The sequence below is a fragment of the Falco biarmicus genome, chromosome 19 (genome assembly GCF_023638135.1).
Source record: "Falco biarmicus isolate bFalBia1 chromosome 19, bFalBia1.pri, whole genome shotgun sequence".
Lineage (NCBI taxonomy): Eukaryota > Metazoa > Chordata > Aves > Falconiformes > Falconidae > Falco > Falco biarmicus.
The window spans coordinates 1935296-1950906 of NC_079306.1; the positions used below are offsets into that span (position 1 = coordinate 1935296).

Sequence of the window (15611 nt, forward strand, 5' to 3'; positions counted from 1 at the left end):
GGCGGGGGGCTGCCGGGTTCCGGCCTTTGGGGTGCGAGGCAGCTCCTCCAAGCTAGGGGGCGCCTGTCTGGTGGCGGACGGAAGTGTGACCCTGTTCCCGCCCCAGACCGGAAGTTGTGGTTGCCAGGAGACCGGTGGGACGCTGGCCGAGGGGCCTGGGCGTGTTGGGGAGCGCGACCGGTACAAGGACGGAGGGGGTGGAGGCCCCGTGGTGCGGGAGGGGGCGCTGAGGGGCGGGGGAGGAGCGGGGGCAATGGGGCCTGGGGGTTCCACAAAGCGGGGGGTGCCTGGGGGGATCCAAGGAGGGGGAGATGAGGTGGGCAGGGGGAAACGGGGCCTCTGGGGGCCCTGGAGGGGCCGCAGCCGGGACCCCGGGGCACCCCCCTTACCCCTCACACCGTATGCCCAGGCCCAGCCATCATGCCAGGGAAGCGCGGCCCGCAGGGGGCAGCCCCCATAGCGGCAGAGGATGCTATCCTGCTGCTGCAGAGCCAAGCGCTGGCTGAGGAGGAGGCGGCCAAGAAGAAGGGGAAGATGCTCACCCGATTCCTGAAGGTGCATGGGGGGCCGGGGGCTGCTTGGCAGCATGTTTCCCCCCCCACGCCGCCCAGCCCCTCTCCCCCTCCCCACTGCTCATGCCCCCCCCCCAGGACAAGCTGGCCAAGGAGGAGCACAGCAGCACCCTGAACCTCCGCAAGCTCAACACACAGTGGCGGGCGGTGCTGCGGGAGGCCAAGGCCAAAGAGCTGCACCAGGACATTGAGATACTCAGCCAGACCTTCACACGGGTGATGGACTGCAAGGACAGCGTCATCGAGGTGAGCACAGGGCTGGCGGGGCAGGGACAGTGGCTGGAGCCCACCCATGACCCCCCCAACCTCTGCAGTCCCTGGCCAAAGACCTGGAGGAGGCAGAGGAGCAGCACGCCCATGCCCTGCGCGGCCACCTGCACAACACTGACTGCCTGCTGGAGCTCCAGCGCTGCCGCCTGATGTGCCTGGAGGAGGGGTACAATGCCCAGCTGGAGGCCCTGAAGATGGAGTTTGAGGCGGAGAGGTACGGGACTTTGAGACTGAAAGGTGGAGAGGGACAGCAGTGGCACTCGCTGGCTGTCCTGCCCAGGTGCTGAGCCCTCTCACGGTGCAGCTGGGACCACTGTGGCTTCCCTCTGTCAGCAGCTGCCCCACATTTTCCCCAGGAGGACCATCCTTGAGCAGCACGAGCAAGAAAACTGCCACCTGCGGGATGTGGCGCTGGCTGTGGAGCAGAATCACGCCAAGAACACCCACGAGGCCCTGCTGAATTTCCAGAGCGCCCGAGATGACATCAAAAACAAGGCACGGGCAGGGGGAGGAACCGGCGAGGAGCCTTTTAGGGCATGTGAGCAGAGCATACCGTGAGGTTTGGGAGGCGACGGGTCACCCGTACCCGTGTCTGCCCTCAGAGCCTGCAGGAGAAGCAATACAGCCGCGTGCAGCTGGGTGGGAGGTTGGAGGTGCTCTGGGAGCAGTTCCAGAAGGCCATGCAGAGCTACACGGAGGCCACCAAGCACCAGAAGATTGCTTTTGAGGCGCTGAAGCAGAAGGATGAGAAGAACTCCAGGGAGATAGAGATGCAGGCAAAGAAGCTGCAAAAGCTCCAGGTGGCGGCTGGGATGGTGGAGGGAGTGGAAAGACCCCCGTCCCGCTGCTCACGTTTCACCTGTTCCCAGGACTTGGTCACAGCCACCAAAAGCCGGATCGCGGCTCATCTCCGGGAGAGTGAGGAGCAGAACCGGCGCATGCGGGAGGAGAAGGAAAGGGTCCTCGGGCAGCTCCAGGAGCTCCGGAGGGAGCTGAGCCGGGCCAGGGCTAAGGCACACAGTAGCCTGGCCAGGCTTGCCGTGCAGAGCGGCGCTGCCCTGAAGGTGCTGGCGCGGGGTGGTGAGGAAGGTGAGGCCGGTGGCCCGTGGGCAGGGGGAGCACCAGAGAGGGGTACCACCATCCCCTCCCGCCCTGCCCTCTCCGATATCCCTCCCCAGGCTGAGCGCATCCTTCGGCTGGCTGAGATGTGCCGCAGGCTGGAGACGGAGGAGGAGAAGGTGCTGCCGTTCTACTCGTCCTCGCTGGCGGAGGGGGAGCAGCGGGACACCCGGCAAATCCTGGAGGAGACGCCCGCAGAACCCCTGGCTCAGGTGAGGAGGCAGCGCTGGGATCCCAGGCACTGCCACTGGCGTGTGAGGATCGGGATCTGGTCTTGGTGACGATCTGGTTGGCATGTGGGGAATCCCTGCCCTCCTCCCTGCCTCTCGCCCAGGCCATGCGGGACTACGTGGGGCTGGAGCGCTTCTGGCAGCGGTTCAACAAGGTGAAGCTGGAGGAGAAGGCGCTGGAACGGGAGCAGGTGGTGCTGAGCCAGAAGAACCAACATCTGCGGGAGCTGCTCCGGCAGTACCTGGCAGGGATCTCTGCCAGCGAGGAGGTGCTGGGTGAGCCCAACCCCTTCCTCGCCGTTGAGCGCAAGAGCTGCATCCCCAGGACTTGCCCCATCCAGAGGGGGGCTGTGCACAAGGTCATCAGGGTGCTGCACCCCCCGACAGCCCCTCGGGAGGGGATCCCGGCTGGGACCCCATCCACGGCTCCGCCAGCACCAGCTGACAATGCCTCCCCCCCGCAGAGCAAGGCCTGGGACACCGCAGAGACTGCAACTGCCCAGATGTGCCGTAAAAGCGTCGAAATTGTGCCCAAAACTGTGCTCCGGGGTCTTATTTCTGGGACCCACTGAGTTTTGTCAGGGCAGGCGTGGGTCTGTCGCCTCCCACCCTGGCGTCAGCTCCTCAGCCACACCAAGGTGACGCTGGCGGAGTGGGCCGGGAGCTTTTGAGGGTGCTGAGCCCCTTCCCCCTCCTCTGTCCCCCACACAGCCGGGCAGGGCAGCCACGGAGCAGCCGCGGATGCCGAGGGGAAGACTTTATTTTTTTTTGGCTTTGTTCCTCTTCTCCTCCTTCAGCTTTTTCTTGGAGAGCTTGGGGCTGCTGGCCTTGCGGTAGAGGTGGTACCCAATGAGCCCCAGCAGCGCCGGCACCAGCCCCAGGCACAGCAGCGGCAGCACCATCGTTCAGCACCTTCTGCCAAGTAACTGGCCCGGTATAACCCGACCAGCTCTACCTCGAACCGCAGCACCGCGTCGCCTGGGATGGGTGGGAACAGAACCTCAGTGGGGGCTGCGGGGGGCTGGTGGGGACCCCACGGGGACCCCAAGGGCTGCGCTTACCTGGGATGGTTGGGAGGGGAGCCCCGTTTGCCGTAGGCCAGGTGAGGGGGGATGATGGCCCTCCGCTTCTCCCTGCCGTGGCAAGAGGGCCATCAGCGCCGGTGCCCCCGTGGGGCCAGCCCCACGCCAAACGTGGGGGGGCTGCTGCCCACCCCCTCGCCCCACTTACCCCACACACATGTCCAGCAGGCTCTGCTCCAGGCCTGTGAGGAGAAGGGGGGAGAGGGTGAGGGGGGCTGGGCTGGGGGCTTCCTACAGCCCACCTTGGCCTGGCCACAGCCCGGTTAACCCCCGCGCCCCCCCCAGCCCCCCACTCACCGGGATGACTTGGCGCTTGCCCAGCTCCACTGGAGCGGGTCCCGGCTCAGCGAGGTGTCGATGATGCGGCCATCCTCCAGACTGCCCTGCGGGGTCGGGGTCACGGTCACCCCTGGGGCCACCTCTGGGGTCACCCCTGGGGCCATCCCTGGGGTCATCTCTGGGGTCACCCCTGGGGCCACCCCTGGGGCCATCTCTGGGGTCACCCCTGGGGCCATCCCTGGGGTCATCTCTGGGGTCACCCCTGGGGCCACCCCTGGGGTCACCCCTGGGGTCACCCCTGGGGCCATCCCTGGGGCCATCCCTGGGGCCACCTCTGGGGCCACCCCTGGGGTCACCCCTGGGGCCACCTCTGGGGCCACCCCTGGGGCCATCCCTGGGGTCATCTCTGGGGCCATCCCTGGGGTTATCTCTGGAGTCACCCTGGGTCACCCCTGGGGTCATCTCTGGGGCCATCCCTGGGGTCATCTCTGGGGCCATCCCTGGGGTTATCTCTGGGGTCACCCCTGGGGCCACCCCTGGGGTCATCTCTGGGGTCACCCCTGGGGCCATCCCTGGGGCCACCCCTGGGGCCACCTCTGGGGCCACCTCTGAGGCCATCCCTGGGGCCACCCTTGGGGCACCCCTGGGGTCATCTCTGGGGTCACCCCTGGGGCCATTTCTAGGGCCACCCCCTGGGGTCATCTCTGGGGCCACCCCTGGGGATGCAGCGGCGGTTCTGCCCCGGGGTTGTCCCCATACAGGTCCTTGCATCAGGACAACTGGCACACTGGTTGCTGATCCCAGTGTGGTCCCCCCCCTGGGGACATCCCCATCCTGCTCCCAGTGCCAGGGCTATCTCAGGATAATCCTTGTGCTGGTCCCAGTGCCAGTCTGTGCCCATACCAGTGCCACCCCCATGCCAGTCCCAGTGTCACCCCTATGCCAGCCCAAGTGCCACACAGGCTCGCCCCAGGGCTGCCACCACGCCTGTCCTAGTGCCGTCCTCATGCTCGTCCCACTGCTGTCCCTATGCTGGTCCCAGTGCCACCCCAGTGCTATCCCCATGCCCACCCCAGTGCCACACTGATGCCATCCCTATTCCCTCCCCAGTACCACCCCATGCCTCCCCATTGCCACCCCACTGCCATCCCCATGACACTCCAGTGCCACTCCAGTACCACCCCAGTGCCAGCCCCAGTACTACCCCTATGTCTGCCCCAATAGTACTCCAGTGCCATCTCAGTGCCATCCCAATGCCTGTCCCACTACCACCCCAGTGCCACCTCGGTGACATACCCAATGCCTGTCCAGTACTGTCCCCATGCCTGCCCCAGTACCACCCCAGTGCCAACCCTATACCCTCCCCAGTGCCACCCCGGTGCCATCCTGGTGCCTGCCCCAGTATCACCCCAGTGCCACCTCGGTGCCATCCCGATGCTTGACCCAATGCCACTTCGGTGCCATCCCAATGCCTGCCCCAGTACCACCCCAGTGCCACCCCAGTGCCACACCAGTGCCGCCTCGGTGCCCCCGGGCCCCCACGCGGGTGCCGGTGCGGAGCCCCCCCGCCCGCCCCCCCGCCCGGCGCCGCGCAGTGCTGACGTGTTCCTCCCGCCCGCCGCACCGTGTAGTGGATGTGCACCGTGTCCCCCGGCGCCGACAGCTCCGTACAGCCCTCGGGGGGGGGCACCTGCAACGGGGAGTCACGGGGGGGGTCGGGACGAGCCCCCCAGCCCCCCGGTTTGGGCTCCGCGCACCCCCCCGTACCCACGGGTCCCTGGAGCGCTCCGTGAGCCGGACTCCCCCCCGGACCTTCCCGTCCTCCCGGTGCTCCGTGCTCCACCGCGGCAGCCTGGTCCTCCCGGTGTGTGTCCCCCCGCAGCCGGTGGTCCCGGTGCCCCGTTCCTGCCGGCGCCCACCCCCACCCCCCACCATCCCGTTCCTCCCGGTGCACCGTGAGCCCCCCGCCCAGGCCGGGCTCCGCGCCGCCCCCGGGGCAACAGCACCCCCCAGTGCCCCCGTTCCCCGCCGCGCCACCGGTGTCGTCCCCCCCCCGTCCCATCCCAACTTCCCGTCCAAGGGGTCCCCGGTGGCCGGTGCGCCCCCATCCAGCCCCGGTTCTCCGGTTCCCCCCGGGGCTTACGAGCGTCTCCAACCGCAGCGCCCGGGCACCGGTTTCGGTTTCGCTCTCGGTGGCGCGGGCGGGCGGCGACGGCAGCAGCAGCGCCGAGCAGGCAGCAGCGTGGCGGGGGACGGCATGGCCGGGCTGGCGGCGGCGGCGGCGGCGGCGGCACCGGGACCGCCCCGGCCCGGCCCCCGGGAGCTCCCCGGGCCACGCCCCCGGGTCCCGGCCACGCCCCCGGGTCCCGGCCACGCCCCCGCCCCGCGGGCCCGGCCACCCCCTCGGTGCGTGGGGACACGTGTCCGTCCCGGCTCCCGGTACTGCCGGTCCCTGCCCGGTGCTGCCGGGCTGAGCTGGCCGCCCCTGCCCACCCCGGCGGGGATAGAGGGGGGGGTCTGGGGGGGGGGGGGGGCGGGGGCGTCCCTGGGGCAACCGGTTGGGTGCAGCACCCGCTGTCCCGGCGCCGGTGGGACTCGGTACCAGCAGGCGGCAGCAAAGCCTGGGGAAACCGGCACCTACCCGGGTCCAGGACACCCCCCCAGCACCCACCCGGGTCCAGCACCTACATGGGTCCAAGACTCCCCTTCCTGGCACCCCACTTGGGTCCAGCATTTTTCCCCAGCACACCCATATGCAGCCAGGACCCCCACCCTGGCACCCCAACGGGGCCCAGGACCACCCACCCAACACCCACCTGGAGTAGCACACCTCTTCTGGCACCCACCCAGACCCAGAACCCCTCCTCAGCACCCATCTGGGTCCAGGACCCATCCCTGACACCCACCCAGCTCCAGCATCCTTCCCCAGCACCCATATGCATCCAAGGACCCCCACCCTGGCAACCAATGGGGCCCAGACCACCCACCCAGGCCCATACACCCTTTTCAGCACCCATACAGGTCCAGGACTCGTCCCCAGCACCCACCTGGGTCCAGCACCCTTTTTCCGGCACCCACCCAAGCCCAGAACCCCTCCTCAGCACCCATATGAGTTGAGGACCCATCCCTGACACCCACCCAGGTCCAGCATCCTTCCATGGCCCCCAGTAGGTGCAAAGCATCCCTTCCCTTGGCACCCCAGCACCCCTTCCAGCCCCCCCCCCAGCGCGCAGGCCAAGGGCAGCTGAGCCTCTCGCCAGCCCCGTGCTGTGCCGTGCCATGCCATGCCGTGCCAAACCTGCCCCAAAGCCCCCCCGCCCATCCCCCGTGCTGGGGGCGCGACCAGCCCCCAGGGAACACAGGGAGCAGCCCTGGCTCAGGGTGGGGGGCTCACACCTGCACAGCGGGTGTCACCCTGGCTCCCTCATCCCGTGCCGGTGGCGCTAGCCCTGTGGAGGGTGGTGGTGGCCACGTCGATGGCGATGTCGGCACAGGCCCTGGTGCAGCTCCCGGACGACGGCATCGGCACGCCGGCCCCACCGGTGCACCCACATACCAGCCCCGGTTGCCGAGAGGTGGGGAAGCCGGGCTGGCGGCTGGGGGCCGGGGCACTAATGGGATTAGGGCCACCGGGTCAGCGCCGAGCTGGCCCCCGCCAGACAAAGCCGCTGGCCCAGCCGGTGGGAACGCGACGGTGCTGGCACCGTGGCTCCCAGCCCACTGGGGAACCCCAGTTACCCCCCACCCCAGCCCCCGCCCCACGAGGAACCCAAGCAGCCAGCGCCGTACCCCGGCTCGGTGTCACCGGCATGGGGCTGGGGGTGCTGGGGGTCCTGGGGGCCCACCGCCCACCCCCCCCCCCCCAGGCACCAACCCAGAGAGGACATGGGGATGGGGGCAGCAGCGCTGACCCCAAATGGGACTCAGCTGGTCCCCTGGCCCATGGAGGGGGGGTGACACCGGGGGGCTAGCCCCACTCGCGCCCATCCCAGCGCTGGCACCGTCCCCACGCCCCGGCTGGGATTAACGCTAATGGATTTACCATTTCATCCAATATTCCCCTAAAGATGAGCCTGGGAAGGGGGAGCCCCCCCTCGCCCCCCCCGCCAGCCCCCCTCGCCCCGCTAAGCTCTTTCTAATTAAAACCAGCCCGTGGCTGTCCATCACCGTCCCCCCCTCCACGGGACCCCCGAGCTGGGGGGGGGGGGGTTGGGGGGGGAGCTGCAGAAGAAGAGCCGTGGGGGCAGCGCTACATAAAACATGTTTAATATCCAAGGGGGGGCCAGGGGTCACCCACCGTCTCAGGCGCGGAGGGAGGGGGGGGGGGGGGGGGGGGCAAGTACACACGTCCCTGGACGGGGCAGAGCCGCAGCGACACGTCACACCAAGCACAGACCGGGGGTATAAATACGGTGCCGAGGGGGGGGGGACAGTACGGGGCCATCGTCCATCCGTCCGTGAGGGGCAGGGACATACAATCACTATGCTGGCATGGGATTGGGGTGCAGGCACCCGGGTGGGGGGGGGGCCCGGACAAGAGGGGGGGACCACGGGGGGTCCCAGCAGCCCCGTGCCTCCCCCCCTGTGAGGGTCACGCTGCGGGGAGGAGACCTGCCTCAAAGTGATACGGGGGGGACCGGGACGTGTGGGACCCCCAGGGGGTGGGGTGGGGGTGGGATATGCGGGGATGGGAGGGAGTGCTGGGAAGGGGGGGTGGGGGGGTGTATGGTCCCAAATGCCCCCCTGCGGCCCCCGCTTGCCCCCACATTTGGTCCAGAGGAAGGCGAGGGTGCGGGGACATGCACAGGGATGGGGTGCCCCAGCACGGCCCCCCCCCAGGCCAGGGCAGCGCCAAGGGTGGCCCCCAGCCCCCAACCCACTCCCCGGGGCCCTGCCCCCCGCCCCCCCCATACATTATATAGAGCTATATTTCCACGCACGCACACACGAGATCCGAGGGGGAACCGAGGAGACCCCAAAAAAAGGCGAAAAAACCCCACAGCAACCGGTGCCAGAAGAAAGCAAAATCCAACCGGGGCGGGGAGGGGGGCGGCCGGGGGGGGGGACCTGGCACGGCCCCGGGGGGGCGGGCCGGGGGTACGGGGAGGGGGGCCCGGGAGCCACCCGCTCACTTCTTGTTCTTGAGCTGGTTGGCGAGCCAGTCGAGCCCCTCGTAGAGGCCGTCGCCGCTGGTGGCACAGGTGGCCTGGATGTACCAGTTGCGGTGGCGCAGGGAGTGGAGCCCCAGCTTGTCCGTGATCTCCGCCGCGTTCATGGCGTTGGGCAGGTCCTAAAGGGGCAGGGGGGAGGCGAAGGTCACGCGCGCCCGCCCCCACGGCACGGGGATGGGCGCCATCCCGTCACCAGGCGGGGGACACCAGCCCCGATGCCACGAGGATGGGCGCTATCCCATCACTGGGCGGTGGGCACCAGCCCCGATGCCACGGGGATGGGCGCCATCCCGTCATCAGAATGATGGCACCAGCCCCGATGCCATGGGGATGGGCACCATCCCGTCACCGGGCAGGGGGGCACCAGCCCTGATGCCACGAGGATGGGCGCTATCCCCATCACCGGGGGGGGGCACCAGCCCCTGACACCCCCGGGGATGGTCCCAGTCCCACCCCAGACCACCAGCCACCAGCCCTGACACCCCAGGGATGGTCCCAGTCCCACCACAAGCCACCAGCCCTGACACCCCGGGGATGGTCCCAGTCCCACCCCAGGCCCCCAGCCACCAGCCCCGACACCCCGGGGATGGTCCCAGCCCCACCCCAGACCACCAGCACCAGCCCTGACACCCCGGGGATGGTCCCAGCCCCACCCCAGACCACCCAGCCACCAGCCCTGACACCCCGGGGATGGTCCCAGTCCCACCCCAGGCCCCCAGCCACCAGCCCCGACACCCCGGGGATGGTCCCAGCCCCACCCCAGGCCCCCAGCCACCAGCCCCGACACCCCCGGGATGGTCCCAGCCCCACCCCAGACCACCAGCCACCAGCCCTGACACCCCGGGGATGGTCCCAGTCCCACCCCAGACCACCAGCCACCAGCCCTGATGCCCCCAGGGATGGTCCCAGTCCCACCCCAGACCACCAGCCACCAGCCCTGATGCCCCAGGGATGGTCCCAGTCCCGACCCCAGACCACCAGCCCTGACACCCCGGGGATGGTCCCAGCCCCACCCCAGGTACCCCCCCTCTCCCCAGACCCACCTGCTTGTTGGCAAAGACGAGGAGGACGGCGTCCCGCAGCTCATCTTCCGCCAGCATCCGCATGAGCTCCTCCGCGCCTCGTTCACCCTCTCCCGGTCGTTGCTGTCCACCACGAAGATCAGGCCTGGGGGCGGCGAGCGGGCGCTGCTGGGAGCGCAGGACCCGGCCAGCCCCACCACCACCCCGCTCTCCCCAGCGACCCCCCCCCGCCCTCCCTCCCTCCCACCGCAGCCCCCCCGGGGTGGGGGGGAACCTACCCTGGGTGTTTGGAAGTAATGCCGCCAGAGGGGCCGGATCTTGTCCTGCCCACCCACATCCCACACGGTGAAGCTGATGTTCTTGTACTCCACCGTCTCCACGTTGAACCCTGCGGGGAGCGACAGCGGAGGGAAACTGAGGCACGCGGAGCCGCCAGCCCCCTCCCCAGGAGCCGTGATGGGGTGGGGTCCTTGCCCGGTGGCCCCCCCCGCTGCACACCTATGGTGGGGATGGTGGTGACGATCTCCCCCAGCTTCAGTTTGTAGAGGATGGTGGTCTTCCCGGCGGCGTCCAGCCCCACCATCAGGATCCGCATCTCCTTCTTCCCGATCAGGCTCTTCAGCAGGTTCCCGAAGATGTTGCCCATGGTGACGGAGCCGAGGCCGGATCCTGCGGGGGGCACGGGGCAGGTGCTGGGGCGGGGTGGGAGGGGGGGGGGGGCGGCCCTGAGAACTGCGGGGAGGGGGGCGGGGGGGGGCAAGCAGGGCGGCGCTGTAGGGCTCCAGGGATTCCCCGTGCTTCAGGGGGGCTGTGGGAATCGGGGAATCCCCACGTTACGGGGGGATGCGGGGCTCTGAGGACCCCAAGCAGGGGGTCTGGGATGGGGCCACATGCTCCCTGTGTGCGGCTCGATATGGGGGGCCATGCTGGGGGCCCCCCCCCCCCACACTGCACCCAATGAGGGGACAGGCCAAAGCTTTGCGTGGGGGGAAACTGAGGCACGGATCCCAGCCCTCCTCGGGGGGGGGGACGGACGCAACACAGCCCCCACCCTGGCCCCTGACACCCCCCCTGCGCCCCCCCAGCTCACCCACTGCCCCCCTCCCCCCGGAGGGGAGCCCCCGCCGCCCCCCCGCTCCGCAGCCCGCCCCTCCCGCCCCTGCGCTGCCGCCCACTCCCGCCCCCCCCACCCCCCGCAGCCCCTCGGCGCGACGCCCCCCCGAATTCACTGCGCCCCCCCCGCCCAGGACCACAGCATCCCCCCCCCTGCTCTCCCTGCGCCCCTCCAACGCACCGCCCCCCCCCCCCGGGGGAATTGCATCCCCCCTCAAATCACCGCCCCCCCCCCGCCGCATCGCCCCCCGCCCCGCCCGCCGCACCGCCCCACGGCCTCTACCCGCCCCCCCGCTGCACCGCACACCCCCCCCCCCGAGCTGGGATGCTGCCCCCACCCCCTCCCCGCACCCCCAATGCACCCTGCACCCCCAAACGCACCGCAGCCCCCGACCCCCCCCCCCCGGTGCGGTATCCCCCCTCCACACACCCCCCGGGTGCAGCGCACCCGCCGATTCACGGCGCCGCGGGCCTCCCCCCCGCCCCCGGGCGGACACCCCCCCCCCCGCCTCCCGGCGGCCCCCCCCCGCACCTGGTGCCGGTGCCGGTGGCGCCCCCCGCCCGCAGCTGACTCTGCACCGCTCCCGCCGCCGGAAGCGGAGGCCCGATCGCGCCGATCTCGCGAGAGCGCCCGGTGCCGGCCCCCCCCTCTCCGCCGTCGCCCCCCCCCCCCCCCCGTCCCTCCGCCTCGTTTCCCGCACACACACGCCGCACCCCAACCCCGCACCGGGCCCGGGGGGCGCGCGCAGGGATGGAGGGGGGAGGGGGGCCCGCGGAGCTCGCGAGAACCGCGACACGTTTCCATGGCAGCGGTTGCAGCAGTGCGGGGGGGGGCTGCACTGGAGGGGGGGGCTGATGGACCACCCCCCCCCTCAAGGCGCCCCCCCCCGGTAGCAGAACCGGGACATAGCAGCCCCGTCCCGGGGTGTGTGTGTACATGGGGGGGGGGGGGGCTGTATTTCCCGGGGGGGCGAGGACCCCAATAACAGCACGGGGGGCTCAGTGACCCCCTCCCCCCCCCCCGCCCCGGTGCGGTACCGGCGGTACTGAGGCTGCCCCGGTGCTCACGGGGCCGGGAAGGGGCCGGCGGGGGGTGCGGGGCACCCCCGGTTTCACACATCCCCCCGGCTGTCTGTCCGTCCCTGCTCGGTGCGGCAGGACGGGAAACCGAGCCCCCCCCCCACGCCCCCCTCCACCCCGGGCAGGTTAAGGGTGGCCACCCCGGAGGCACCGGCAGCACCGAGCGCCCCGACGGCTGCGGGAGCCGCTCGGCACCGCCGGGCTCCCGCAGAGACACCAGAGCCGGGGTGGGGGGGGGGGTTGTCCGAGCATCACCCCCCGGGGCTGCCGTCGGGCTGCGCGGGGGAAGCAGAGGGGATGGGGGGTACACCGGAGGGGGGGAGGGGGTCGGGGCAGCGGGAGAGGCGGGGGGGGGCGAGGCGTGCGGAGAGGGGGGGTCCCGGGATGAAGCAGCGTGGGTGGGGGGTCGTGTTTGGGCCCCACCGCTGGTGGCACGGCCCCGGGCAGGGCCCTCCCGGCCGCGCCCCGGGGCCTCCCCGCGGCCGGTGACCTCAGCCCCCGGGAGCCCCGACGGGGCGGCGGCCCGAGGGCGCGGACACCGCCTGGCCCGGCCGGGAACCGGGGAGGGGGGGGGCGGGAGACGCCGTCCTGGAGCAGACCCCAGGCGGCCCGGGGCCCCTCCCGGACCGGGGGAAAGGGGTGAGGGGGGGTTACCCGGTGCGAGCCCCCCCACCCCCGTTGCCGGCCCGGGCTTTGTCCGTCCTTGCATTGAAATCGGGAGCGGCAGCCCCGGGCCGTGACGGGCGAGCGGGGCTAATCCGGCCCCGCATGACTGGTCCGGGGAAACCGCCGCGGGGAGATTACCCCCCCCGCACCCCGCCACAACGGGGGGCTCAGCTCAACCCCCCCGGCCCCCAGCCCCGGGACTTCACACCTGCCCACCCCCCCGGGTCCCCAGCAGGGAGAGACCCTCGTCCCCACCGGGACGAGTGCCAGCACCTGCACGGTGTCACCGTGCCCTGACCGTGGGCACGCCAGGCCCCCCCCCCCCGCCCCCCCCCCCCCGTCAGGCCCCCCCCCCCCTGCCCTCCCTCCATCACCTCCCGTCCTCCATCCCTCCCTCCATCCCTCTCCCCCCGGTCCATCCCTTCCTCCCTCTGCGCTCGGTGCCGGCCCACGCCCGGGTCCCCGGGGCAGGGAGCTGTGCGGGGCCGTGCCGCACCCACGGGGGTCGCACACGCCGTGGGCGTCCACGGGCACGTTGGTGGGGAGGGGGCCCGGGGTGCACGGGCGACCGTCGGGCCCCGTCCGTAGCCAGCCCGGCCCGGGACAACCCGGCCCCGAGCGGTGGGAGGACGCGGCCGCCCCGTCGCGCCGGGCACGGACCGGGACGGGCGGTGGCCGGGACGGGCGAGGGGTCCGGGGACTCCGGACCGGCACCGGCAATCGGTGCGGCCCCGACGGTCCCGTGCCCCGGGGGGTGCTGCACGGCCCCGCCGCTCCCCCCCCGCCCCCTCCAAACCCGGGGATCCCGGGACCGAGTCCCCGATCTGTCCCGGGACCGTGCTCCCTTGTGCGGCCCGGGTTGTCCCGGGACTCTGCCCCTCCCGTGCTCCCGGAGCTATCCCGGGAGATCCCGTCACTCCACCCCCCCGTGCTGTCCCGGGAGATCCCGCGCTATCCCCGGCCCCCGCTCCCCTCCGTGCTCCAGCGCTATCCCGGCCCGTTCCAGGACACGCTCCTCCTTGCACCGGGAGCTGTCCCGAGCCGTGCCAGGCTCCCCCCAACCGGGGCCGATACCGGGAAAGCGGGGCGGCGGGGCCAGGCGGGGGGGCGGCAGCAGGGTCCCCCCCCCCCGTCCCCCTGTCTGGGCACGGGGCCGGGGCGCAGCCACCCGCCGGGCTAATCCGGGCCGTGACGGACAGGCCCGGCGCCGCCGCTCCGGCCGCCCCATAAGAGGTGCCGCGGCTCCGCCGCTCCCCATTGTTAGGGCGAGGACGCGGGGAGGCCCCGTTCGGCCGGACAGGCCCCATGGGGACCCCTCCGCGCCGCCCCTATAAGAGGGAAGGGGCTGGAAGATGCTCCCGGGTGCTGAGCGCTGCGCACCCACCCGCGCCGAGCCGAGTCCAGCCGCGCCGCCACCCCGGGGAGTCCCCGGGGACCGCGCACGGAGCGTTAAGCACCGGGCACCGGGGACCGCGCACGGAGCAGCCAACACCGGGTACCGCGCACGGAGCAGCCAACACCGGGCACCGGGCACCGCGCACGGAGCGTTAAGCACCGGGCACCGGGGACCACGCACGGAGCAGCCAACACAGGGCACCGCGCACGGAGCAGCCAACACCGGGCACCGGGGACCGCGCACGGAGCAGCGGGCATCGCGCACGGACCACCGGGCACCGCGCACGGAGCAGCGCCCGACGCCGCGCTCCAGGGACGGGCGGGGAGCGCCGGGCACCGCACCCCCGACGCCACCCCCGGGGCAACCGGCCACCGGTTTGCAACCGGTGCCGGTAGCGGTTCCGAGCCGGCCGGCCGGCGCTCCCCGCGGCCCCCCCGCGGCCGCCCTCAGCGGAGCCGCCCGCCCCGGGGCACCGGCCACCGGTTTGCAACCGGTGCCGGTAGCGGTTCCGAGCCGGCCGGCCGGCGCTCCCCGCGGCCCCCCCGCGGCCGCCCTCAGCGGAGCCGCCCGCCCCGCGCGTCCGGAAACACGCGTGGATGTAGCGGCCGGGCCGGGGGCTCCGCGGCACCATAAATACCCCCGGCGGCCGCTCGCCCGCGCACTCTGCCGGGGGCCTCCCGGTGCCGGAGCCATGCGAGCCGCCGCGCTGGGGCTGGCGCTCCGGGCGCTCTGGGCTCTGGCCCCTCTCCTCCCTCTCCAACACGCTGGCGGTGAACAACAGCGGGCGGTGGTGGTGAGTCCACCGGGACCGGGGACCGGGGTGGAGGGACCGGGCTTGACACCGGCACGGTGGTGGCCACACTGACCCCGGGGATGGGGAACGCAGGGGGACGCACGGGGCTGTGACCCCCGGGTGAGTGCCGGCTGCGGGGGGATGCTCGGGGAGAGGATGCTGTGGTAGCAGCAAGGAGCTGAGGGAGACCCCCCGGGGGTGGGGTTGAAGTGGGGAGTGGGCTGCTGGGGACCCCCTCCCCCCCCCCCTCGGTGATCACCCTCCTTGGCTGTGCCGTTAGGGGCATCATCAATGTGGCTTCGTCCACCAACCTGCTGACCGACTCCAAGAACGTGCAGCTGGTGCTGGACCCCAGCCTGCAGCTGCTGAGCCGCAAGCAACGCAAGCTGATCCGCCAGAACCCCGGCATCCTGCACAGCGTCAGCTCCGGCCTCCAGACCGCCATCAAGGAGTGCAAGTGGCAATTCCGCAACCGCCGCTGGAACTGCCCCACCTCCCAGGGCCCCCAACATCTTTGGCAAAATCGTCAACCGGGGTGAGGGTATGGGGTGGCGGGAGGCGGCACGGGGCTCCCCGTATCCCCGCCGTGGTACCCCCAAGCTGGCATGTGTGGCCAAGCAGCCCTGGTTCACCGTGGGGGTAGCACTGGCGCCCAGCCCATCATCAGCCCGGCGTGGCTATGGGTTAGGGGTGCCGGTGGGTGCCCCCTCCCCAGTCTGGCAGCACCCTGAGGTCCCGCTCCCCTCCGCAGGCTGCCGGGAGACAGCGTTCATCTTTGCCATCACCAGTGCTGGCGTGACGCACTCGGTGGCACGGTC

At 71.7% G+C, this 15611-nt stretch overlaps 3 protein-coding genes across 3 annotated transcripts; 1 reads left to right on the plus strand and 2 right to left on the minus strand.

Annotated features, from left to right (window-relative positions):
* The first annotated feature begins 7 nt into the window (after window positions 1–7).
* CCDC65 (coiled-coil domain containing 65) lies at window positions 8–2916 on the plus strand. The gene is made up of 8 exons (XM_056322504.1): window positions 8–180; window positions 410–555; window positions 651–818; window positions 887–1056; window positions 1199–1337; window positions 1445–1642; window positions 1712–2173; window positions 2296–2916. The coding sequence occupies exons 2-8, from the start codon at window positions 421–423 to the stop codon at window positions 2761–2763; spliced, it is 1740 nt and encodes a 579-aa protein (XP_056178479.1). The 5' UTR covers window positions 8–180; window positions 410–420; the 3' UTR covers window positions 2764–2916.
* Window positions 2917–2933: 17 nt separating this feature from the next.
* FKBP11 (FKBP prolyl isomerase 11) lies at window positions 2934–5768 on the minus strand. The gene is given in 6 exon segments (XM_056322503.1): window positions 2934–3090; window positions 3093–3178; window positions 3263–3324; window positions 3422–3656; window positions 5177–5242; window positions 5696–5768. Coding segments are annotated over 4 exon segments (300 nt in total). The 5' UTR covers window positions 3433–3656; window positions 5177–5242; window positions 5696–5768; the 3' UTR covers window positions 2934–2949.
* Window positions 5769–8235: 2467 nt separating this feature from the next.
* On the minus strand, window positions 8236–11514 carry ARF3 (ADP ribosylation factor 3). Its single transcript, XM_056322639.1, is given in 5 exon segments — window positions 8236–8842; window positions 9767–9840; window positions 9843–10133; window positions 10244–10414; window positions 11391–11514. Coding segments are annotated over 4 exon segments (675 nt in total). The 5' UTR covers window positions 10392–10414; window positions 11391–11514; the 3' UTR covers window positions 8236–8680.
* Between the last annotated feature and the right edge of the window lie 4097 nt (window positions 11515–15611).

Bases quoted from the DNA above. Each gene is read 5' to 3' on its own strand.
- CCDC65 (XM_056322504.1), top strand. From the start codon at position 421: ATGCCAGGGAAGCGCGGCCCGCAGGGGGCAGCCCCCATAGCGGCAGAG. The intron at 1,338-1,444 runs GCACGGGCAGGG...GTCTGCCCTCAG, and splicing joins GAGATGACATCAAAAACAAG to AGCCTGCAGGAGAAGCAATA. The intron at 2,174-2,295 runs GTGAGGAGGCAG...CCTCTCGCCCAG, and splicing joins CCGCAGAACCCCTGGCTCAG to GCCATGCGGGACTACGTGGG.